Genomic DNA, 24,063 nt, shown 5'->3' with positions numbered 1-24,063 from the left:
CTGAGCCACCCAGGCGCCCCTTTCCTTGTCCTTGATTAACGTGAGGCAGGGTCTGGGGCCGGAGCTTTGGGGAAGAAGCCCGCGGGTTCACAGGAGCCAGGCCCGGACTGAGTCATCCTGCCCTCCTCATACCTCTCTCCAAGGTCCGCCCCAGAGCTTCCTGCCACCCCCCCCCCGCCAAAGCCCGCCCCCGCCAGCTACGGTGCCCCGGGGTGGTGCTCCAGGGTCCTCCCCTGCGAACGGGGGTCCTCCTGGCTCCCCTAGAACGGGGGTCCCGACCGGGGCTGGCCTGGTGAGGGGTCTGGAGCTGCCCTCCGTGGAGTCCGCGCAGGACCGCCGGTCCACGGAGGGCCCTGCCCACCCTCGTGGCTGCTGGTCCCAGGGCCTCGCGCCAGCGGGCGCCGTCCCGCCACGTCCCCACGCGGCACGCGCCCCTTCGAGGGCTCCCTGGCGGAGGCGGCGGGCGGGCCGCGATGCGCTGCGGTCGGCGGCCGCGGGGGGCGCTGCGGGGGCCGCGCTTAAAGCCCGGGCGCGGGCGGGCGCGCGCTCTCAGAGGGCGCCGGGCCGCCGCCGTCGCCTCCCCGTCCGCGTTCCCCGCCCCCCCCACCCCGCCCCGGTGCCCGGTGCACGCGCCCCCCCCCCCCGGGGACGCCCGCCCCGCCCCTGAGCGCGGAGCCCCGGGCGGCATGGGGAAGTGTCAGTCCAAGCGCGGCGAGCGAGGCCACTCGCCGGCCCCCCGCGGCCCCCCGCGCCCCGGCCGCGCCGCCGCGCCCCAGAGAGAGAGCCCCGAAGGTGAGCGCGCGCGGCTGCCGCCGGCCGGGACCCCGAGCCCAGAGCCCGCGGGGTGCGGGGACGCCGCCGCGGGGGCTCCGGGAGCGCGTAGGTCCCCCCCCCCCTCCGCCACCCCGGCCCCAGCCCCTGAGCCCCGAGCCCCGGGGCGCGCGGGGATGGGGCGGGCGCGCCGGGCGGGGACCCGGCCCGGGGCTCGGGGCTCAGGGGCTGACGCGCGTCTCCTTGCTCCTCGGTGCCTCGTTTCCCGCGCGTCCGCTCGCGCGGCCGCAGGGGACAGCTTCGCGGTGTCCGCGTACGCGAGTGGCCACAAAGGCGCGGAGGAGGCAGAGCGGCGCGTCGGCGGCAGGCAGGTAGGCGCGGGCCGGGGAGCGGGCGCCAGAGTCGTGACCCCTGGTCCGGACCTGCGAGGTGGCCCGCCGCCGGGGTGACCCCAGCTGGGCCCAGAGCCCGTCCCTGCCCAGCCTCTGAGTCCCAGGCTGGGGTCTTGTGGCACCAGGGCCTCAGGGTCCCAGCTGGAGGCGTCGGGGGCGGGCGCTGGGCATCAGGGTGCTTTAGGGTCAATGGCTTGCGCTGGGGTTTGAGACCACCGCCCCTCCCGTCTGTGGGGTGGGTGGCCACTGGCCTGCAGGGAGGCTCATGGGAAAGCCAGGCTCCAGGTGCGCAGCCAGGGGCCCCAACTGTGGGCTCGAGACCCAGCCGTCGGGCAGAGTGGGTTTGAAAGGCGTTGGGTCTTGGGGCGCCTGGGTGGCGCAGTCGGTTAAGCGTCCGACTTCAGCCAGGTCACCATCTCGCGGTCCGTGAGTTCGAGCCCCGCATCAGGCTCTGGGCTGATGGCTCGGAGCCTGGAGCCTGTTTCCGATTCTGTGTCTCCCTCTCTCTCTGCCCCTCCCCCGTTCATGCTCTGTCTCTCTCTGTCCCAAAAATAAAATAAACGTTGAAAAAAAAAATTAAAAAAAAAAAAAGAAAGGCGTTGGGTCTAGAAGCAGAGAACAGCCCCTGCCTGGGGTACGGGGGGGGGGGGTACCTTGAGTAAAGTAGACCCACAGTTTGTCAAGCAGAAGGTGGTCCCGGCATCCGCGTGAACTGGGTCCCTGTAGAGGGCCACCCCAGGTGGCCGAGGCCCCTGCCCCTGTCCTGCCTGTCCCCACACCCCCAAAGTCCACGGCAGGCAGAGTGCATCAGCTCCCTTATTTGAAGGACGTTCTCCTGGCTGTTGCTAAATAAAAATTCCACGTCTGTTTAGACACTTGTGCAGCGGGGTCCTGAGAAAGGGCTCGGATGTGTCCTGAAAAGGAGACACCCTGGAGTCACGTTCGTGCTCTCTGGGAGTGCCGTGAAGTAGCGAATGCACCAGAGGGCATTTTCTGGGTACCTCATAATAACGCTGGACGGACGTGTGCCCCTCCACGCAGGGGACCAGACAGCACTGCTGGTTTCTGCCTTTTCCCCCTCGTCAGAGAGAGGTGCCAGTAAGGGGCTGGAGCCTCGTCAAGGCTCGGCCGTCCTGCATGTGGTCAGTCAAACGTCGCCTGCCTGTAACTTCACATCGAGGTCAGGCCTGGGGGCGTGGGCGCAGGGCCTGGCTCTGTGCACTCAGGACGTCCCTGGGCGAGCGCACTCACTCGTTGGGAACGTGGCAGTGACACGCGGGGCAGTCCCAGCACCAACCGGCCTGCTTCTGCTGGGCCACGGGGCTTGCAGAGAACACGCTGTTGCCGATGAGAACACGGGACTGGGACTGGAATGGCCCTCCAGGCCCACGGGTCCCGGGGTGGCCCTCCAGGACAACGGGTCCCGGAAGGGCCCTCTAGGCTCTGCTGTGATCTGTTTGTTTGTGTTCCTCCAAAGTCTGTTTGTTGAAGCTTGGCCCTGGGGTGATGGTGTCAGGCGGTGGGAGCTTTGGGAGGTGCTCAGGTCATGTGGACAGAGTGCCTGGGACAGCGTTAGTCCCTTAGAAGTGGCCCCACAGAGGTAGGTCCCTGTCCCATCTGCTGTGGGAGGACACTCGAGGAAACACCATCTAAGGATCAGAGAGAGGCCTCACCAGACACGGAACCTGCCCCCACCTCGACCTTGGGGTTCCGGTGTCCAAAGTGCGAGAACTGAGTGTCTTTACAAGCCCCCAGCGTGTGCTGTTCGAGTCGCCCAAGCTGATTGGTAGAAGCAGGTGTCTTAACACCAGGATACAGGAAGAGCAGAATGACTTGAAAGACATTTTAGCTTTGAAACAACAGCGTGGCTTCTACTGTGTCTCCCTCATTTGGCCGCGGGGATGTGAGCCTTTGGCACCAGCCTCAGGTTGACCCACTGGCCCAGGTGTACCTCACTCCAGCACTGGTGTCCTTGCAGCCACCGCGTCCCTGAACGTAGCCTGGACGGCTCTTGCCCAGCACGGGCTCGGACCTTGGAAACTGCTCGGTCAGAGACATTTGGGGGTCGGGTCCTACGTTCCTCCTGTTAACGGCTTGGCGTCCTGCTCCCTTCCGCTCTGACCATCCAGCTCTGTTCATGGCCCTGCCCCCCAGGGGTGCCCGGGGAAGGCCAGCTGGAGTGTTCAGTGCGCCCCGGGGGGATACGCGCCTTTTCTGCAGTTGGTCAGTGGTTCCGTGCCGACCGAGCTGCCCTGTGTGGTCACCAGAACTGTGGCGAACCACCTGGTGGAAATTAAGTGTGTGCCCACCTCCTGTCACCTGTCCCCCTCTTCCCCCAAAATAAAGGAAATGAGGTCGGTTTTCCCCCATTTAACGTCCGTGCACCATGCTGGCGCCTGGTGCCTACTTAGCGCACGTCTAAAACACTCTTGTAAATATTACCATTTTCTGGGCAGCTGGACCGCCTGTGTCCAGGTCTGGAACGGTCTTCCTTGTTGCTTCTGGGAGACGCTACGGTTTGACATTGGCAGGACCTGTCTCCTCTGCCAAGTGCCCCCCGCGGGGCCAGGCTGTGCCGCGTGACGTGGGGGTGTTGGCAAGTGGCGCCCAGAGGACCCCGGAAGGGGGTCCCGCGGGTCGTACATGCAGGGCGTTACGAGGAACGCGGGCAGCAGCACCAGAAGCACTTGACGGTGCTATTTCTAAAGCGGGGGCACAGCCTTCGGGCGGCAGGGTGGTGGTTTCAGGTGGTTCCAGGTGGGGACAGCCTCGGGGCGGCAGGTGAGGACCAGGCGAGGCCGGGGGCCAGGGCAGAGGACCCCTCCGTGTTGGCCGCGGTGGGCCGGGGTCTGGCCGGCAGAGCCTGTCCCCCGTGCTGGACCGTGGTCGCAGAGGCACTTCCCGGGGCTGCTGGTCTCCCAAGAAGCTCCCAGCAAGCTGTGGGAGACATGGCAGGTGCGGCCGCCCGCCCCGGGGACAGGCGGGCTTGTGACGGCTTGTGTCCTCATGGGCGGCGGCTTGAGGGAGCGTGGAGCCTCCTCATCCACAGGCGCCCTCGGGGAGCTTCAGAGAAGCACCAGGGTGGTCCCCACGCTGCGAGCGCCGTGCCGGGGTCTCCGCACGAAGTGAAGGCAGGACCCACAGCGGCCCGCAGGCCACACGCCCGTCTCGCTGCTGAGCGAAGCCCCGAGTGTCAACCCCGAGTGTCCATGCTGCCCTGTGGAGCCATGGGGCCGCCGGATGGGCCAGCCGGTGCCAGCCGGGGACAGGGTCTGGGGCCCAGAGAGGAGTGTGAGGTGAACACACCCACGTCCGAGCACCGATTTCCTTCCCCTGCACTCGTGGGCTCCCGTGTAAGCATCTGAGGGGCCCGGCTGCCCCCGCTCTTCTCAGGAAACCCCCCTCGGCCCCTCCTGCGCCCCCTTCTCTCCCACTGCCTCTCCTGTTCCTTTTCTCTCAGGCCTGCTGGAGGCTCGCTGGCCTGTGGGGAGGCCCAGCGGGCCCTGACCATCTCGGGGTGCGGCATCCTCTTGGTCCTTGGGGACGCCCACATGTGTGTGCTTAACCCAGGAGGGGCCAGCCCACTGCTGTGGGGTCCCTGGGTCCCCAGGTGAAGTTTGGAGCAGATCAGCCCCTGACCCCAGCAGGAGGGTGTGGGTGGTTCTTCCTGAAGGAAGCTAGACCCCCGGTCTTATGTGGGCACCGGGCGCCGGGTTCCACATCTTTCCGGAGTCGATTGATAACTGATCAATGTAAGCACGTGCTGGGAATGGCTTAGAATGAAGTATTTTCTTTTATTTATTTTATTTTTTGAAGTCTACTTATTTATTTTTGAGAAGGAGCGAGCGAGTGAGCAGGGAGGGGCAGAGAGAGAGGGAGAGAGAGAGAATCCCAATCAGGGTCCACGCTGTCAGCACAGAGCCCACTTGGGGCTCGATCCCACAAGCTGTGGGGTCATGGCCTGAGTCGAAACCAAGAGTCAGAAGCTCAACCATCCGAGCCGCCCAGGCACCCTAGAATTAAGTGTTTTAAAATAATCATATAAAAAAGCAACCTCGGGCTACCCGTATTGGCCGCTGTATCAAACTGCCTAAAACCGCGGACATTTATTCTGTGCTGGTTCGGGGTGGGGGGGGGGGGAGTCCGAAACCAGGCTGTCAGCAGCGCTGTGCCTCCCTGATGGCTCTGCGGGACGGTCCTTCCTGGTCTCCTCCAGCTCCGGGGGCAGCCGGTGTCCCTGGGCTTGTGGCCGCAACAGCCCCATCCCTTCCCAGGTCCACATGTGGCCTCCTCCCGTGTCTCTGTGTGTCCCCTCCTCTTCCTACAAGGACACCAGCCACTGGTTAGAGTCTGCCCAGATCCAGCACGACCCCATCTTAACAGACGACATGTGCAAAGACCGTGTTCTCCAATAAGGTCTCGATCCGAGGTTCCAGGGAGACGCGGGTTCCGGGAGGCACCGTTCCGCCCGGTACAGCTCCACGACGTGCCAGGTTGGAACGCGCCGCTTTCCTCCTTGTTTGGCCTAAAAGGGACTAACAGTAGCCGTGGGTAGCAAGGCTTCCCGTCGAGGCTGGTGCGGCCTTCACACTAACGCGTCAGCGGAGGCCCTTGTTCTGAGGCCGACCCGAGAGCGTCCACACTGAGCCACAGCTGAATAGCTGTTTCGGGATTTGCTGATCCCAGAACGAACCTCTAGACTCGCGTTCTCTGGGCAGGAACGCCGAGCAGTGCTGGGCACACGCAGACAGGCCTCTGGTGTCGAGACAAGCTCTCGGCTGCTGAGGCGCAGCAGTCGCGCTCCCCAGATCCCTGGTTGGCCCCATCTGGGTCAGCTTTAGGTTCTTCCGCGGCCAGCCTGGAAGGGAGGGCGGCTGGCAGGTGGGCCCTCCCGGGGGGTCTGTTAAGGGGATCGTGACAGGGTCGCTTTGCACCCGGAACAGCTGGCGTTGACTTGGGGCCAAGTCAGGGGTGTGGAGCTGTAGCTCGAGGAGGGAGACCTCAGGAACCCCCCCGCAGGCCAGCAAACCCCTGTGGGCTATGCATCCACAGGCACCAGCGTCCCCAGGTGGCAAGGACACTCTCCAGCCAGACCACCCGCAGGACGCAGGCTCCTCCTCCTCCCCATGCCAGCGAGCAGGCCCTGTCCCCCCGCCTGTCCCACCTTCACCCCGTTCCTCGGGAAACCCGTCAACTCAGGCTCTTGATGTTGAGGGTTAGAATCAGCCATTTCTCCCCGCCTCTGCTGTGACCTGCTCCCCACGCCCCGCCGCCCACACACATCTGCGACCCGCCCTCCACCTCGGAGCTGAAGGGGCTTTGGGGACACAGGGCTGATGCCAGCACCTCCTCAGGGAGGAAGATCTGAGAGGCTGACACCCCTCCCTGCGTCTCACCTCTGACCTTGCTCAGGGGCACCCACTCTGCCCCTGCCTCCTCCCTGGTCCTGCCCTAGGGCCTTTGCACGTGCTGCCCTCTGCCTGGAAGCCCATCCGCACAGCTCGGCTCCCCGCCTCCCCGCCTTCAGGTGTCTACTCACACGTCAGCTTTTGGGAGGCCTTTTAAGACCCCTGCCTGGAACCTTCAGGCCCTCCCAGGGGCTGGGCTGGTGCTCCCCAGGGAGACCATGGGCCTTCACGGGCTCAGTGCCGCCTCATTTGTACAACTTGACCCCAGGTGCAGGTACCCGGAGCGTGGGGTCACCCGCCTTCAACGGGAGAGCCGCACCGTCCAATTTCCACGTGAGGCCAGAGCCATCGTTCTGGACGCTCCACCGTGTGTGACAGTGACCTGTCGGAACGGAGAGCCGGCTTGTGTCAGGACCCTCGCGGGGGCTGCCCCTCTGCTGAGAAGCCCGGCTGAGACTGGACACAGGTCCTCACAGGGGCCCCACCTGTGTCCTGTGCCACCCCTGCAGCCTCGGGGGCCCCGCCGGCAGCCTTTGTCTCCGCTCCAGTCACACTGGGTCCCTTCTGTCCCGCCTGCTGTGCTAGCTGGAGTTTGCCCGCGGCGCTGGGCGGCCCATGGCAGCCGGAACTGGAAGGATCTGTTTTCCTTTCATTCTGCGACGTCCTCCGAGGAGAGTATAACTCGGTCTGAATCAGAGAAGGGAAGCCACATACCAGTTTTAACATCAAAACTGACCCTGGGCATTATGTTAGCGCGGCCGCTAAAGCTTCTCGGAGGACTCGGATTCCGAGCACGGCCAGGACTCAGTAGCCTTCCCTGCCGTCAGGAAGGTGAGGCCACCGGACTTCGTCCCCGAGCCCCCGCCGTGATGGCAGGACACTCCCCAGACCTGGGCCCGCCTGTAACCGTGGGTCTCGGGTCCCAAGCCTGTGTCCTTCTGGGACTTGGCCTCTTGCAGGAGCTCGGGGGCAGGGGAGGCCCAGGGTGGCTCTCCTTGCCTTCTCTCTGCCTCGGTCTGATCCTCCAGAGGGACCCCTGCAAGCAGCCCCTCAGTCCTTCCTTCTCTGTCATCTGGGGCCTGGACAGCCAGCCCTCCTTCCAGCACCTTCCACTGTGCTCCCCAAAGCTCACCCTCCTCCCCACACACTCTGGCCTGCAGCCCTCAGCCCCCAGCCCGCAGCCCCCAGCCCCCAGCCTGCAGCCCCCAGCCCCCAGTCCCCAGCCCTCAGCCCTCAGCCCTCGGCCCCCAGCCCCCAGCCCCAGCCTGCATTCCCCAACCTCCAGCCCCCAGCCCGCAGCCCCAGCCTGAAGCCTCCCTCTGAAGGCAGTCCCACCTGCGCCAGCTCCCTGCCCACTGTGTGGACAGCCCAGGCTGTCGTGGGAAGGTTTCAGGCAGCGCTGATCTCTCTCCAGACCCGATGGTTCGCTGCCCATTGGCTGTGGGACTCTGGCACATTCTTCGCCTCCTGCTGGTGAGGTCGGGGTTTCACGCTCAGTGTCGGGAGCAGGACGGTGCCCACAGCCCCATCCTCTGGGCTCCTGGCCTGGGTGACCAGCACCCCGTCCCGGGGCCCGTCCACTCTTGCTCCTCGGGGTCTCTTCCTGCCCCCTGGTAGCTACATGTCAGGAGTGTCCATCAACCTTGCCCGGCCCAGGAGCATCTGTCCAGCTGCCTGCCGGCCTTGTCCCCCAGGGCTGTGCTGGGCCTAAACTGAGGTGTCTCCCCAGCCCTGTGCCCACGCCCTCATCTACGCAGGACGACTGGCTGGCCACCCTGGGCTCTTGTTGTCTCCCTGTCACTCAGCAGTTCCACCAGCCTTGGTCTCCACCAGGCTGAGACCCTTGTGTCCTCGCCACGCACACCCCTGCAGGCCCCGGCTTCCCACTCAGCCTCTGCCCCTTTGCTGCCCGCTCAGCCAGGTGCCCTCACCCCTGCACAGGAGCCTCCCCACGCCCCCAGGAATCCGAGTGTAGCCGGGTCTTTCGTGGTCGTGGACCCCCCTGCCTGACCTCCCACCGCCCCAGTGTGGCTTCTGGCTCAGCCCTGCCCGCGGACATCTGAGTGCCCCTCGGCCCAGCTGGATTTCTGAGGTTCTGTGGGCCCTGTGTCCCTGTGTCCCCCCAGGTGCCCTCTGCACTCCGGCCTGCCCCGCGCTCACCAGGCCCTGGGGCCCCTCCTGGGAGGACGGGCACCTGCTGTCTCATCCTGGGCCTCTGCAGACCTGCTCCTTCTCTGCGCTTGGCCACAGGCCCCTCTGGGCAGGCTGAACCACGGAAGCTTCCGGGCCCCTCCCGGTCTGCAGACCTCACCCAGTGGAAGCACACAGGCATAGAGTGATCTGTGTGCTCTGGGGTGGGGGGGGGGCGGTGCTTCAGGACTGGCCTTCACTTGCCCAGGTCCTGGAGTTGTTTTCTGGGCATGGAACAGGGTTTCCAGAAAGATCTCAATGCAGCTATCGTTGCTTGGAGGGATTCCCAGGAAATGGGGAAGAGCGCTGGAAGCCAGCCCCACGAGAGGCCCAGACAAAAGCCGCTCTGCAGGGGGGACACGAGCCAGCGGTCCGTCCGTCCATATGTCTGTCCAGGGCTCTTGGTGGCTAACTGCCCCCTTCTTGCTCCTTGTAAGGAGACAGCCACCAGGCAGGGCCTGGACCAGCCCAAGTCATGCCCCAGGTCACGCCCCAGGTCACGCCTGAGCATGTCCGTCTTCCACACGAGCGTCGACACGTCCTTCCCGTGGAACCCCACGAGGACCTGTTGTGGCAGCGTGAGATGGCCACCAAGACGGGTGACGGGTCTGTTGTGTCACGGGGCCGGGGGGGCGGTCAGAGAGCTGGTCACCCCGCGGGGGGGCAGAGAACTGGGAGCATGGTTCGGCTTGCCGTCACGTGGGGACCTCGGCAGTGACGAGGCGCACAGGTCGGCCGTTTGCTGTGCCCCCAGAGGAGGCATGCGTGTCACCTGTCAGGCTTCGAAACACCTCGGTAGCCGTGCATCGGTGTTATTGGCTCTTTGGCAAACCTGTTTGCTTATCTGCACTCGGGAGCCTCTTTCCTTGGCGGGGGACGGCCGGGACCTCTGCTGCGGGCTCTCTCACGCTCAGGCCCACAGCACACTCCACTGGCACGTAGGCTCTCCCCCCTCCTGCGTGTGCACCGTTCGGGGTGTGGGCTCCCACCCCCGGCGTGTGCGCCGTGCGGCGGGGGCTGGGGTGTGGGTGAAGCCCGGACCCCATGGTCCCGTGGACATGGGGTGGAAGGGGTAGACGTGGCTCGGTGCACGCCACCAGAGACACGAGCGTTCTCTCCAGGCACCTTCATAGGCTGGCCGTGGAGGTTGCAGCTTTTCTCCGACCGAGTGCCCGAGTGGAGGCCCAGACACGGTCCCCTGAGGGGCTGTCCCAAATGTCCTGCAGGGCAGGGGCCACCCTGCACACACCCTTTCTGCCCTCTGCTGCCTGTGCAGCGGCCTTCCTCATGGGGCCCGGGACCCCTCTCTGTCTGGCACCTGCTGGCACCTGCCTTTTCATTCTGCAGAGCGCCCTCCACAGTGTGACCCAAAACATCCAGACACCGGGTTCAGACCCGGGACGTGAACCGCAGCACAGGAGGAGCGGGGCTGGGCACCGGCTGTCCTCCCTCTGCCTGCCTCCGGGGCATCCAGCGTGGGGGCACAGTGCCCTTGACAGCCCTTGCCTGGAGGCTGAATTTGGGAGCAGGGTGGGGCCCGGGCCTAGACAGCTGCTCTGCCGAGGGCGCCAAGGTCAGGGTCACGGCCGACAGCGGTCGACTCCTAGCCACGATGCAGCAGGTCAGACGTCAGGGCCTCCGGATGTGCAGAGTGGGCCCCGCTTTCGGTCCTGGCCCGAAGCCGCTCACTGAGGCCTTGGCAAGGCAGGATGGCCGGGCGGGCCAGGGTCCAGCTGGCTCTCCCTGTGGCCTGGGGAGCCTGCACACGTCTCCAGGCCTCAGTTTCTCCATCTGTAGGTGGGGGCATGGGACTAGGCGCCGTCCAGTAGAACTGGACTGGATGTACCCACACTGCCTACAGGGGTCACCCTCATGCTTGAAATGTGGCTGGTGCAACAGAGAAATGGATTTCTAATGTGGTTCCATGTGAATCCGTTGAAATTTAAACGGCCACGTGGCCGTGGCTGTGGCTGCCACGTGGACAGTACAGCCCCGGGAGGCTGCATTTGGGGTGTAGCCAACTCCGTGTCCCCTCCCTCCGCGGCTGGGGTTGGTCACGGCGGTTTTCGTGTGTTTCAAGGAGTCATCAGCCAGATCAGTGTGAGAGTGCGATATGGGTGTATACGCCCTACTCACGTGTGTGTGTCGGGGGCTTGGCTTTTAAAATTGTCAAGAATCCTTTTAGACGAAAGAAGGCCAATCAGACCATTAGCACTAGCGTTTCTATGGTTTACCTTGTGCGGTGTGCAACACGTTATTGACACATAAATGTGGAAACGGGGGAGTGCACCATGGGAGTGATATGCGCCGTGCCTCACAGGATGAGGGAGAGCCTCCTAAAACGAGGGCAAATTGAAGCTGGGAACAGGGGCTGCCCTCTCTCCCTAGAGACGAGGAGTGAAGATGGCCAGTGGCTGGGCTGAGGGGAGGCACCAGGGCGAGATTCCACGGGCGTCGCGCTGAGGGCCGTGCAGGCCCGGGGACTGGGCTGGCCGGAGGCGCTGACCCAGCTGCCCGGAAACCGATGTCACAATGGAGGGACCGCGTTTGCCGTCCTGCCTCACACAGCAGGGAGACTGCACGGAGCACGGAACACAGCGACCGTCAGACGACGCAGTGTGGGGCGGTGACCCCTGGGAGGCACGGGGAGCGGGCGCTGGTTTCCGGGTCACAGTGTAGAAAGAGGGAGCGGGGACACCGGCAGAGGAGGGGCCGCCTGGAGAGCGGGGGCAGGGGGTCCCCGCGGGTCCAGGTGGGGGCCGACCTGCACAGGTGAGAAGCTGGGAAGGAGCGGCCAGGAGCGTGTAGGCGGCTTGTGGGGTCCAGACAGGTGTGGGAAGTCAGGTCCCCTCGGCATCCAGGCTGGGCCGTCGGGGGTCGGCACGGTGTGACAAAACAGCGCTGTGCCCCCACAGAATCCAGCCCGACCCGCAGCGTGCGATCGAAATTGCTCGGTCTTGTGAATGATTGAGACCTCATGACCGTGACCTGAAGAAAATCCATCGGCACAGACTGAACCATGACAGGACTGAGAAACAGCCCAGAAGACACGAAAACGGTAATACGTCTCACGTGTTCACGAAGGTAGAGGAAACGTCACCGGAGGTGGGAAGTGCGGACGCACGTTCTAGACGGGAGGACACGGCGTCCCAGTGAGCAGCGCGCAGTGGCGGGCAACGTCAGTGACCTCTCCGCACGGGAGGCTAGCGCCCGGCCAGCGGCACCGTAGACGTGGGCCAGGACGGAGCACAGAGAGGGGCCTGCACGGCCGTGTGCGCAGAGCGCCGGGGGCTGCGGGACCCCGTCCTGGTCCGACGCGCCTAGAGAGCGTAGAAGGAGGAGAGCAGCAAGGATTTGAGGAAATACGGCCCCAGATTTTCAAACGTAATAAAAACTCTAAACCACAGACCGAAGGTGCTCCGTGCCTTCAGGCAAACGAAGAAAACTGTGCCAGGATGTCTGACAATCCAATTGCTGAAAACCAACAACAAGGAGAGAAATTTTAAGGCAGGCAGAGCAAACACATCTTTCAGTCTCGTGGCGGGAGGGCGGGGGTGCCTTGCAGCCCCTGCCGACACCTGCAGGCCTCGCCTACGAACTCTGGACGCGACCCGTTCGCTGCAGCGGCAGGGTCAGGACCGCCGGTCACAACAGTCATTGCCCCCTTCCGCATATGGGAAACCAAGGCACGGTAGGGTTAGGGGATTGCCCGGGGTCGCACTGCGTAGAGCCGTGCAGCCGGGACCCAACCCAGGCGGGCCTCGCGCTGCTCACGGGCTGCGGGAGTCAGACAGCGGGGCATGGGGGGGACACCGGGTGGGGTGAGTCCCGGGCCAGAGGGCTGTGTGACCAGGCGACTGTGCGGATCCTGTCGTCATCCTGGGAACCACTGCGCTGTGTCACCTGACCAACGGCCCGGCAAGCACGTGTCCTGCACTCGGGGCTTGTCCTTTGCACTTGCAGTTCCCGGTTCTGAGTCCAGATCATTGCTTAACTAAGACGTGTGCAGGCCTCCTTGAACGTGGGAGGGGTGCGGGCACAGGAGGGGCATGGCCGGCACGAGCTGCTCCCTCTGAGCTCAGGGGTCTCCCCAGAGGCTGGGGGGGCCGTCCGTCCCTGCCGTTCAAGGGCTGTGTTTGCACGTGACGCGAGCAAGAAGGTTCCAGAGGAAGAAACAGTGCGTATCACCGTCCCCAGAGTAGCCCAGTCCTCAGGGTTGTGTGCCGGAACCAGATAGGAGCCCTTCAACACTCCCAGCCCGTTCTGCACACGGACTTCACAGAGCAGACGGCGCCTTCTAAAGTAAAAACCAAACAAACAAAAGAGACCTAAAATCCATGGGTTCTTTTCCAGCTTTGGGATTAGTCTTCCGGTGAAGTGGAAACATAAGGCTTTAATACAAATGAAAGAACGGGAGAAGTCAGGGTTCCCGGGGAAGATTGAGACAGAGGGGAGCCGGCTTCTGGGTCTGCACTTTAAACCTGGTGCGTTCAACCTTGTCTACGCAGGACTGGCCTGGGGTGCAGCCGCTTCCCAAGGGGATGGGGGGCTCTGTGTTGTGTTTTGTGGCCTCTGGCCAGTAAGCTCAGAGGACAGCAGCAGGATATGGAAGGTCAGTCACCCTTGATTTTCTTTTTTCTGGGAAATTATAAATCGTTAACTCTGAAGACAGAGACAGGAGCAGGCGTGTTCGGGAGCAGACAATCGAGTCTGCAGGTCAGCTGAGAAAAGTGTTCTCTAACATTTAGTGTTAGACTGAAAACAGTTCCCAGATGCTAACGTCCCTGGGGATGATTTTAGCATATTTATGGCCCCTTCTCAATTATCTGGGGTAGAAGTGTGTGTGTGCATGTGTGTGCATGTGCATACCCGTGTGTGCGTGTGTGTGTGTGCACATGAGATACCATCCCACACGTGTATATTCACACGTATGTGTCCTCTCCCCCCAACATCCCCATGCACTGGGGCCGGCCGCTGGGCTGCGTCATCCGCGGCGTGTCCTGGGTTGACGCTCCTGTCCCCCGTGCTGTGGTTTCTCGGCCATTCCCGCCACACGCTTGGCAACCATTCTCCAGCAAGGTCTAAGCGAGGGGTCCTCGGGGACAGTCTCAGGGTGTTTTCTGGGGGGAGTGGGTGCTATTAACCTCTAGAGACCAGGGGAAGCGGGGGATGTAATGCATTCTGTGTCTTTTCTTAATAAAACAAGCAATTTTATGGCAAACCGTGTTGGGGATGAGACAGAGAGGAACCATTTTTGTTGTCCGACCTCATTTGGGGAGTAAGTTCCAGCAGAGAGCTGGCGTGTGAAGAGACAGACACATTTATTTCGGGTAATTTGGTCCCCAAATTACCGGGTTTCTAGACATACATTCCAGATTGGTGATTACAAAGTCTGATGAAACAGCCCTAACCTAGAAGCACCGATGGACAAACTCTGGAAAGGCCGCTCTCAGATCTGGAAGCCTTGTCATTGTGAAAGAAAGAACCAGAAGCTGAAGCCCGCCCGCCTACCCGGGAGCCTTGGTCTCAGGGTCCGGAGTCCTGAGCGGGGCCCCTGGGCCTCAGCACGCGTGTCGGAATCATCAAGCCCGTGAAGCCGCCGTGTCACATCTGAAACTGTTTAGCTGCGGAAACCGAGAGGCGCACTTCAAAGCCGCCCGAGGCGATCCAGACAGACTCGCTGGCGGGTCGCCGCGAGGTCACACTCCACCCGATGGCGGGTCTCCGCCTTCCTGCCTTCCTCTCGTCAAAACAGAGTATGGGGGCAAGGCTACCCCGGGTCCCGAGACGCGTGTGGGCGGACGCGCCCCCAGACCCCCAACCGCCTGGGATTCCTGGCAGGCAGGCGTGGGGGTTCTTCTCATTCAAAGAGCTTTGGAGGCAGGGGCCCTCATGGGACCGCGGGCTGGGGCTCCTGTCCCCCGCCACCCCTGCAGCCTCCCGCCCTGGCCCTCGTCCTCCCCAGGGCTCTGCACTCTTGACCCTTGACTTGGCCTCGCTCTCTGCCTTTCCCCACAAGGCTCGGGTCTGCGTGCTGAGTCCAGACTCCCCACCTCTTACCCCATGTCAATCCCGCCCCGTGTCCTGAACCCCGAGAACCCGAGTGTGAGGCCCCCACCACCCGCAGCGCTCGCCGGGCCTCTGCCCTGCACCCCTCGGCCTCCCCTCCTGGGCCCGCAAACCCCCATCTGCCCTGTCACTCCACCGTCTTCCGCCACACGGTAGGCAGCTCCTTGCCTGGCCTCCCACCCGGCCACCCAGCACCCAGGGCGGCCCCCGTCGGCGGGATTAACCCCGGGGAGGTGGTCCCGGGGGCTCCTGACGCTGCAGCCCTTGGTCTCTGGGAGTCCCGCGGCCGGTCAGCGGTGCCGACGGCAGGAGCCGCGCGCTGGAGGCTGAGAGGGCTCCTTCCCGTCCAGCCACCCGAAGACCCTCCCTGCTCTGCTGTAGAGCCACCTGCTTCTCCTGTCATCACGTCCCCGATGGTCAGAAACCCTGCTGGCTGGTCGGCAGCCCCCAGCGCGGGGTGGAGCTGGTGTGAGCTGGGCCACGGTGGCGGGGGGCAGGTGGTGTGGCCGTGGAGGGGCCGGGAGCCCCGGACGTGCCGGTGGGGCCTGCGAGGAGGGACCCCCCTTGTTTCCGACTTCATGGGGATGCTTGAACAGCACCTTCTAGATGGTCGTGAGGGGCCACCCGGCATTTCGGGCCACCCTCCCCTGAGGGTCTGGAGAGCCCCAGTGGCTGTTATGCCAAGAGCATCTGGTTCTGGAAAATGCCAGCAACACACCTGCCCGGGGCCCCTCCCTCCCCTCCCTCCCCTCCCCTGTCTCCCCCATCTCTGTCTTCCTCTCCCTCCCTACCCCCACCCCATCTGTCACCCTCGCCCCACCTCTCACCCCTGCCTGGACTCCCCATCCCACCTCCCTCCCACCTCTCTCCCAGTCCTGCCCCTCAGAAGTGGAAGCAGCCTTGACCTTACATTTGAGGAACAGGCCAACGTTTCCAGGACCCTAGAGGCTCCAGGGCTCCAGGTCGGGAGTCACGAGGTAGCTGTGAGGTGCACTGAGTGGACCATTCTGCCTTTTAAAAGTTTTTTAATGTTTATTTATTTTTGAGAAACCGAGAGAGACAGAACGTGAGCAGGGGAGGGGCAGAGAGAGAGAGGGAGACACAGAATCGGAAGCAGGCTCCAGGCTCTGAGCCGTCAGCACAGAGTCCGATGTGGGGCTCACACTCACAAGCTGTGAGATCATGACCTGAGCTGAAGTCGGACGCCCAACCGACTGAGCCACCCGGCTGCCCCTAGTTCTGCATTTTTTTAACACAGAAGAAGGGGCAGCTCACAGGGCAGCAGCTGGCAGGGGCGAGGTGGAGGGAGGCACGCGCCCACCGCTCACCGTGGGTCCCAGCAGCCCAGCCCTCCGTGGAGATGCTGAATTCTTGTCACGACAGAACGTGCTCAGGTCCTTGCTGTCACTCCTCTGGACTCGACACACAGCGAGCATCTGGGGGAGAGCCCATCTCTCAGGCAGGCCGAGTGTTGTCTTGGGGAGCAAACACACAGCTGTCCCTTCCAGCCGACCTGCCCCCCGTTTCCGGTCGCAGCCTGGCTTTGAGGCGGAAGCCGAGCCTCCCCTTTGTGCTCGGGATGTTCTCACCGTGGCCTTGTGTTTCCAGCAGACCCATGAGATCCTTCCAGAATGCTCAGCATTATTCCACAGAGAGCAGTTTTTGAGCCCACGCTTTAGTGGGTTGAGAAGGAAGAGGTCTTAGAAAAGCGGTTTGCCTCAGGGTATTTCCAGGGGTGAGAGAAATGGGTTTCCAGGAAAGACAGACGCTGAAATCTGAAAAGTAGACTCCTCCTGGGGGGATCGTTTGCATAACCCCAAGCCCCCACACCCACATGGCCTTGACAGGAGCTGGTCCCGGCCAGGACGTGCACGTGACCTCTCAGACCTAACACCACGGGGTGGCTGGCCCGGCGTGGCCACAGTTCTGGTGGCGTGGGGCTCCCCCACAGGAGAAGGATGCCTGAGAGAGGTCCCCCCAGGGGTGGGGGATGGCGTGGGGGTTCCCCAGGGGTGGGAGATGGCGTGGGGGTATCCCCAGGGGTGGGGGATGGCGTGGGGGTTCCCCAGGGGTGGGGGATGGCGTGAGGGTTCCCCAGGGGTGGGGGATGGCGTGGGGGTTCCCCAGGGGTGGGGGATGGCGTGGGGGTTCCCCAGGGGTGGGGGATGGCGTGGGGGTTCCCCAGGGGTGGGGGATGGCATGGGGGTTTCCCCAGGGGTGGGGGATGGTGTGGGGGTTCCCCAGGGGTGGGGGATGGCGTGAGGGTTCCCCAGGGGTGGGGGATGGCGTGGGGGTATCCCCAGGGGTGGGGGATGGCGTGGGGGTTCCCCAGGGGTGGAGGATGGCGTGGGGGTTCCCCAGGGGTGGGGGATGGCGTGGGGGTTCCCCAGGGGTGGGGGATGGCGTGGGCGTTCCCCAGGGGTGGGGGATGGCGTGGGGGTATCCCCAGGGGCGGAGGGTCCTGGGGATCCTTGGGAACACGTGGCTGGACCTTCTGGCTTTTCAGGGGAGGCCGGAAGCTTACTTTTTTCGTCCAAGCTCCCAGTGTCTCTGCACCCATGGGCAGCGGCGGGGGCATCTGGCAGGCCTCCCCTGAGGATCTGGGTTCTCCTGGCCTCCTCCAGGGCCTGTCCGGTGAGGGGCCACTTGCTAGGGAGGACGAGGAGCGTAGGAGTCTGAGCTGGGGGTGGTCTCGGCAAGAGGCGTGGCCTCTGGCGGGGAGCGAAGGGTGTGGGCAGGCTGTCGCCGCCCTGGCAGGGGTGGGGGCACCCTGGCGGGCTGGGGAGGGCACTGCTGTGGGAGGTGGGCCCTTGCTGGGACTCCCAGAGGGGCAGATGGTTACGCCCTCTTCTTGATGGGACCCCGCCATCTGGGATTCGGCCCCTTGGGGCCCCCTGGGCAGGGCCCGCAGCACATCTGGCCAGGGGCTGCGGTGGGTTTGATGCGTCCCAATCCAAGCCCTCTGCCCCCCTCTTCAGCCAAAGCAGCACAGATTTAAGGGCGTCTGTGTAACGGGGACGAATCTGTCTGAAATCACCAGTCGCAGGGACAAGAATCGTCACTTCCCCACCAAGGCCCCTGGGAGGTTCGCCGGTTCCTGGGGTGGCCGGTTTCCACACCATCTTGGGGCCCTTTCGATTCAAGGAGGCTTCCCCGGTCACGTCTGGTGTTTCTTTCTCCACGTTGTTTGCTTCTGTGAATTATTTATGCAACTCCCCGAACTTCCATTCGGTAGCTTTCCTGCCGAAGCCGCTCGGATGTGCTGAGGCTCTTTCCCCATTTTTCCGTAACTGGCCTTGAGATGGGCCACGAGGTCCTCTCACGCCGTCCGGCTGCCCCGAACGCCCTCCCCGCCGCCGCCGCCCCGGGCCCTGGCAGCCGAGGGGGAGGGCAGCCCGGCACCGGTGCCGGGCTGTCCTCTGACGGCAAAGGCTATGCTGCGGGCTCAGGCAAAGGCCATGCCACTCGACCCGGGCACGCGGGGCGCATTCTACGGCGGCCGCTGCGCGCACAGGCAGCCGCGTCTTCCGGACACGGTGCAGTCGCATCCGGATGACCCCGGGGGGTGGGGGTTGCTTTCTAAAATCTGAGGCTCAGTGAGGTGTGGAGAGGTCATATCTCTCAGCCGAAAGCATATGACAGCCCGGGAGGCTGGCGTCCAGTGCGGGTGCCCAGGGCTCGTGCCTGGGTCTCTGCTGCTGAGCTGTGTCATCCGGCTGTCCTGTTGCTGTTGCAGGAGCTGCTCGGCGGGGACCTGCAGGAGGGACCTTTCTGGGAGGACCAGTGTCCCCTAGAGGGTAAGTCTCCTTCCCCGAACCTCATCGATAAGCCTGACCCAGGGCACGAGCAGGAACTGCGCTCAGAACGAGCTGAGCCCCTGGTGACGGGACAGCCCGCCTTGGCATGTCCCTGAAACCCGGGCCAACCCAGGGGGCTGTCGCGGGTGCCACTGTGCCCGGTCTGAAAGGCAGTTCAGCCTTAAAATATACTTCGAAATAACACTTCTCTCAGGGCTCCTTGCGTGGCTTAGGGGACTTGGGTTTTGGATCTAGGGATGTGGGCAAAAGCTGGAGTCACAAGGGCCTCTGACCTTTTATGTGTCTGGATCCCCACGAGCCGGCGTGCAGGTGGGATGGCCAGGCTTTGTATAAAAGCCATTTGGCAAATCCAGGGTCAGGTCTGGGTCTGACGTCCTGTGTCAGCAGAAGGCTGCCGGGAACGGTCAGCTGGGAAATGTTGACTGGCCAGAGTCCCGGCCACACGTCTGCATCCTCAGTGGGGTAGTCCGCCCGCGGAGCGTGACAGGTTATCATCGGATGTGCATCGTGTGGGGTGTAAGGAGGCTCACCAGCAAGGCTGCCTTCAGGGGGGCTCCGAGACCCAGCAAGGCTGCCTTCAGAGGGGCTCCGAGACCCTCCTAGCTGGGGGCTCAGGCCCTGAGCACGTCCCCCACTCCCACCAGCATGGACACCTGCCAACAGGTGCTAAGCCAGGACAGGCCTGAGCTCCTCTCCCAGAGAATAAACGAGCCCGGAAACGAGGGCTTGACTCGTTTGGCGACTGGGTGCTTCCCACTGACGCCCAGCACACAGGCATCCCCTGGGTCCTGGAGTCCAGGGGAAACTGGACCCAGCGGATGGGGAGAGGGGGCATCCTGGGCCGGGCCCGATGGTGCTCCTGCCCCCCTCGGGCAGGGACTTCCCTGTCCTGGCCTGCAGGGGGCCTCCTCCCCTGGGCTCCAAAGTCACTGCTGCCAGGGGTGCGGGGGGCAGAGGCAGGAGGGTGCGCCTGGTTAACCCTGGTGAGGGCCGCCCCGCCCTCCTCACAGGTCCCTGGTGCCTCCTTGGGGGGTGGGCTCTCAGCTCGGACCCCGATGGAGGGGCCCAGAGGCTGGCAAGGACTCCAGGGCCCCCCGGCCACACCTGCCGTATCCCTCTGCCCCACCCGGAAAGGACCCTTCCCAGCCTTCCCCTCCCTCCAGTGGCAGTCACCCCTGAGAAAGCCGAGGGCCGAGGCAGCGCAGGACAGCTCTTTGGCGTGCTTGATGGAGAGAAAGCAGCAAGCCGCGAGGGCCCACGAGGGCTGGGCAAGAGGCACCTGAACACCGATGTAGGTCTTTGCTCCTCCCTGCCTGCCAGGAGGTCCTGGGCCAAGATGCTGCTCCCCCGTCGGGAGGTCCTGGGACCAGATAGTGCTTCCCCCCCCTCGGGAGGTCCTGGGCCGGGATGGTGCTCCCCCCCCCTTTAGGTGCCCCCCCCATCCCAGGAGGTCCCGACTTATGGTTTGTGCCTGCCCGCCTGGAGTGGGGGAGGGGCTGGTGTTGGAGGGCAGGCAGGGCCCAGGGCCCAGGCCCCCCTGTCTGGGGTGAGGACGACCCTGCCTGCCTCCTTCTGTCCCGTGTGCCCTGCAGGCGCTCCAGTGCGACGTCTCGGTGAAGGAGGACAACCATCAGGAGTGGACGTTCACGTTCTATGGTTTCGACAACAATGGCATAGCCACCAGGGAGGTGAGGTGCCAGGCGGCCCCCGGGGAAGGCTGGGACAGCAGACACACAGAGGTTGCCCCCTCCCCGCCTGCCCTCTCAGAGCCCTGCCCTGCAGGAAGGGAGGGAGGGGGGGGGGCCCGGACCTTTCCCAGGCGGCCGGTGAGGAGGGTCAGGGCTGGGGGGCAGCCGAGAGTCCCAGGGGCTCCCCTCTGCCGGCCTGTGCGTGCAGGACGTGTTTGGCCTAACGAGCAAAATTTTGACAGTTTATCTGATTCCTAAGTCTTTTGAACATAGAGTCAGTTTCAGATGGACAGTGTCCCAGAGATGCGGTCCCAATGACAGCAGGGCTGTCCCAGGCTGCCCGGTGCACGGGCTGGGCTAAATCCGGGGGCACAAAAAGGCCGCTGAGACAAGCTCTGTGGGCGTCCCTGGGACTGTGTGGGAGGCCGTGTGAATCAGGCAGACGGCCTGGAGGCAGCAGAGGGCCGCCCGCCCATCTGCCCGTGCCGGTGACTTGATGGCCGTCCTCAGGACGTGTCCAGCCTGATGCACACCATCTGTGAGGCCGTCGGCGCCTCCGTCAGCCACTCCTCTGGCAGCAGCAGGACCCTCCGTGTGCAACTGACCGTCGGCCCCGAGTCCTCCAGCAAGAGAAGGGAGAGTCCTCCCCCAGGCCAAGGTGAGGGGCTCCCCTGCTCAGACACCCCGGAGACCCTGCTTTAGATGGCAGCCACCCCCTCCCTCTAGCAGCCTGTCCTGCACACCCCGTCCCCACGGCGCGGACCGCTCACTTCCTGAGCCTCTGGCCCCGTCACCTCTGTGCGCCATCAGTGCCCCATCCCCGCCAAGGGCAAGCTGTCTGTTCAGTGAACGAGTGAGTGGGTGGGTGACTGAGCGAGTCAACGACTAAGCGAGTGAAGGGTTGCCCCCCCCCCCCCCCCGCAGACCGGGAGCCCACTCACTGCAGGGCGGAGGGCGAGCTCAGCGAGGACCCCCGGGGGTCGGCACGTGTCAGGTGAGTGGGGGGGCTCTGCCTCTGGGGTGTCCTCAGTGGGAACAGCTTACTCACCCCTGCCGCCTGCAGGCCTCCAGGCTGTCCCCTCCGGACAGAGCCACCGAGTCAGGCATCTGGGTGCGGAGGGTGGGATGCCGGCCGAGGAGCCCGGGCACTGCCGGCTGTCAGGGTGAGGGCACCGTCTGGGGGCCCCTCTGGCGGCTGGCGCTCTGCTGGAGCTGAGCGCGTTCGGCGTCTGAGTGCTGGGTGAGGTTTGAAGGGCAGTGGTGGGCTGGCCTCGGACCCTGCCTCTGACCTGCTCTGGCGCCCGGCGGTCCCACGTGGTGTCTTGGCGGCCGGGCTGTGCGGAGGCCGCACGGCGGTGGCCCGATCCCGGCTGCAGGCTCTAGCCGGGAGGACACTGGAGCCCCCGTAAGTTCCGAATGGGGTTCCCAGTGGTGCTGCTGGGGTCTTGTTGGGGTCCCCGGGGCTGGCTGGGGACCTGGCCGTCCTCGAGGGCCTTTCTCCCGTTCCCCTCTGGGGCAGTGGGTGCCGGACAGAGGCCCCCTGCCCGGGATCCGGAGACCACCCGGCCCAGGCGTCCCCCAGTCCCCCCAGGGCCTGCTGTGGCCCGTGAGGCGGCGAGCACTCAGGCCCTCATCCCCACGGTGCACGCAGGAGGCCGGGCGCCGACCCCCACCCCTGCTGTGCACGGGGCCCGTGCCGCGTGGACGAGAACACGGAGCGGAGGAACCACTACCTGGACCTGGCCGGAATCGAGAACTACACGTCTAAGTTCGGACCTGGTAGGTACCGGAGACCAGCGCTCGGGGTCTGAAGTCCCGTGTGTGGACGCCCCGGGGACAGGAGCCCCCTCCCCGCAAGCGTCCCCGGGTCCCTGCGACAAAGCTCACGACAGTCCCGCATCCAAACGTGGGCGTCCCAGTCAGGTGTGTGGGGTGTGCCTGCCCCGGCGTGAAATGTCCCGGGCCCCGCAGAGGTCTCGCAGGGTGTCCCGCGTCCCAGGCCTGCGCAGGGTGCCAGGGGTGGGTCTCAGGGGTGCCCCGTGTCCGCAGGGTCCCCGCCGGCACCAGCCAAGCAGGAGCATCAGGGCAAGGCCGTGCACCCCCAGAGCAGGTCCCACTCGCAGGAGGCGGACGCACACGATGCGCACCACCGCAGGTCTCAGCCGCTGGCCGACCAGCCCCCGCCGGCTGCAGACCCCGCCAGGGCCCTGGACGCGCAGCCCCGCCTGAAGGGGCAGGACAAGCAGCCTCTGAGGTCCCCCAAGGGCTCAGGGAGGCCACCTGGGGCGCCCGGCGGAGGCAAGCCCGGGAGAGCCTTCGGCTCCCACCTGCCGGCGGCCCCGGCCCCCGCCCCCCAGGACGGCCAGCCCCCGCCGCAGCCCTACGGCCACAAGCGCTACCGGCAGAGGGGCAGGGAGGGCCACTCGCCCCCCAAGGCGGTGCCGGAGCACGAGGGGGTGCGGGGCCCGCCGCCCCCGCTGGTGGGGGAGGGCTGTGCGGTGCCCGCGGTCCAGCGCCACGAGCACCACCACCACCACGAGCACCACCACCACCACCACCACCACCACCCATCCTAGTGCCAACCGCGCACCGGCCCCGGCGTGGGCTCCGCGGAGGTGGCTCCGATGGACCTGGTGGGGAGGGCCTCCTTGGCCCCCGCCTCCCCGCGCCGTGCTGCCCACAGAGGCCGTGTCCGCACGAACACGTGGGACGCCACTGGCGTCTCAGCTTTGAAGCTACTCCGCGTGCCCCGTAGACACACAGCCGGTATCTGCTCTTGTTTGTGATTCCAGACGAGGCCCCCGTGGTGCCGGAGGGGCTCCGCTCGGACGCCACACGTCCGGTGTGGGCTCCCTGTTACGTGGCCCTTCCTGTAATCTGTTCACGAGGAAGTCCAAAGGGGGCAGCTGCAGGGGGGTGGCCGCGCAGGACGGGGCGTCGTCAGGAAACGCGGCGGCGGGGCGGGGAGCGGGGCGGGGAGGCCAGGCAGGGCCGGGGGGCTGCAGGAGGGGCCTCCGGCATCTCCGCGGACACAGACGTGGACGGCAGGCCAGCCCCTCGTGCTTGGTGGACGCAGACCCGAAGCGGCGTGGCGGCAGACCCGGCCTCCGCCACGTCCCCCTCTGGGAAGGCATGATCCCCATTCCCTCTGGGCGTCAGGACAAGGGCTGTGGGCCAGCAGGAAGTCTCACCCCGCCCCAGCGCTCCCACCGAGGCAGGAAGTTACTGCTCCTTTGTTCTGGAGAGGCGCGCCGACTCCCCGGCAGCTTGCGTGTCTGTGTGGGTGGCTTTCACTGGCCTTCGTGGCACCGCTGTTGAGGATGAAGCGTTAGTGGTCGACGCGTGACGTCCCCCCTCAGGCACAATGAAAGCGTGTGCATCTGCAACGCGTCGGGCCCTGTTTGCAATCGAGATCTTCCGGTAGATCCGGGCAGACCGCCGCCCCAGGCAGCGCCAGGCTACAGGTGTGCGGAGCCGGCGGACCGGGGCGCGTCCGCCGCGTGCACGGGTAGAGGGAGGCCTGACGCACGTGCAGGCACACGCGACTCTGTCTCTGCGGGGTTTCCTGCCCGTGTTTCTGCTCTAAAGTTCAAACGCGTAAGCAACCCGAAAACCCACGTCCCCAGCTTGGCTCGTGATAACGGGACACTTGGTACCACGTCTGGGGCTGTGAGGACCGGGGTTCAAGTGGAGACGGTGGCTCTCTGTACACAGGGATCTGTTTGGA

At 64.8% G+C, this 24,063-nt stretch overlaps 1 protein-coding gene across 1 annotated transcript; it reads left to right on the top strand.

Annotated features, from left to right (window-relative positions):
- The first annotated feature begins 686 nt into the window (after nt 1–686).
- Nucleotides 687–22,912, top strand: NKD2 (NKD inhibitor of WNT signaling pathway 2). The gene is made up of 9 exons (XM_030333220.1): nt 687–792; nt 1,063–1,142; nt 18,567–18,627; nt 19,812–19,939; nt 20,241–20,336; nt 20,847–20,994; nt 21,261–21,330; nt 21,988–22,115; nt 22,386–22,912. Exons 1-9 carry the CDS (start codon nt 687–689, stop codon nt 22,910–22,912), a joined length of 1,344 nt encoding a protein of 447 aa, XP_030189080.1.
- The last annotated feature ends 1,151 nt before the right edge of the window (nt 22,913–24,063 follow it).

The sequence above is a fragment of the Lynx canadensis genome, chromosome A1 (assembly GCF_007474595.2).
Source record: "Lynx canadensis isolate LIC74 chromosome A1, mLynCan4.pri.v2, whole genome shotgun sequence".
NCBI classification, from domain to species: domain Eukaryota; kingdom Metazoa; phylum Chordata; class Mammalia; order Carnivora; family Felidae; genus Lynx; species Lynx canadensis.
This window is presented reverse-complemented; position numbering and strand designations above follow the sequence as displayed.

Excerpts from the sequence above, each read along its gene's own strand:
- NKD2 (XM_030333220.1), top strand. The coding sequence starts at position 687 with ATGGGGAAGTGTCAGTCCAAGCGCGGCGAGCGAGGCCACTCGCCGGCC. Across the intron at positions 18,628-19,811 it reads GGACCAGTGTCCCCTAGAGG|TGGCAGTCACCCCTGAGAAA; the intron begins GTAAGTCTCCTT and ends CCCTCCCTCCAG. Across the intron at positions 20,995-21,260 it reads GAGTCCTCCCCCAGGCCAAG|ACCGGGAGCCCACTCACTGC; the intron begins GTGAGGGGCTCC and ends CCCCCCCCGCAG.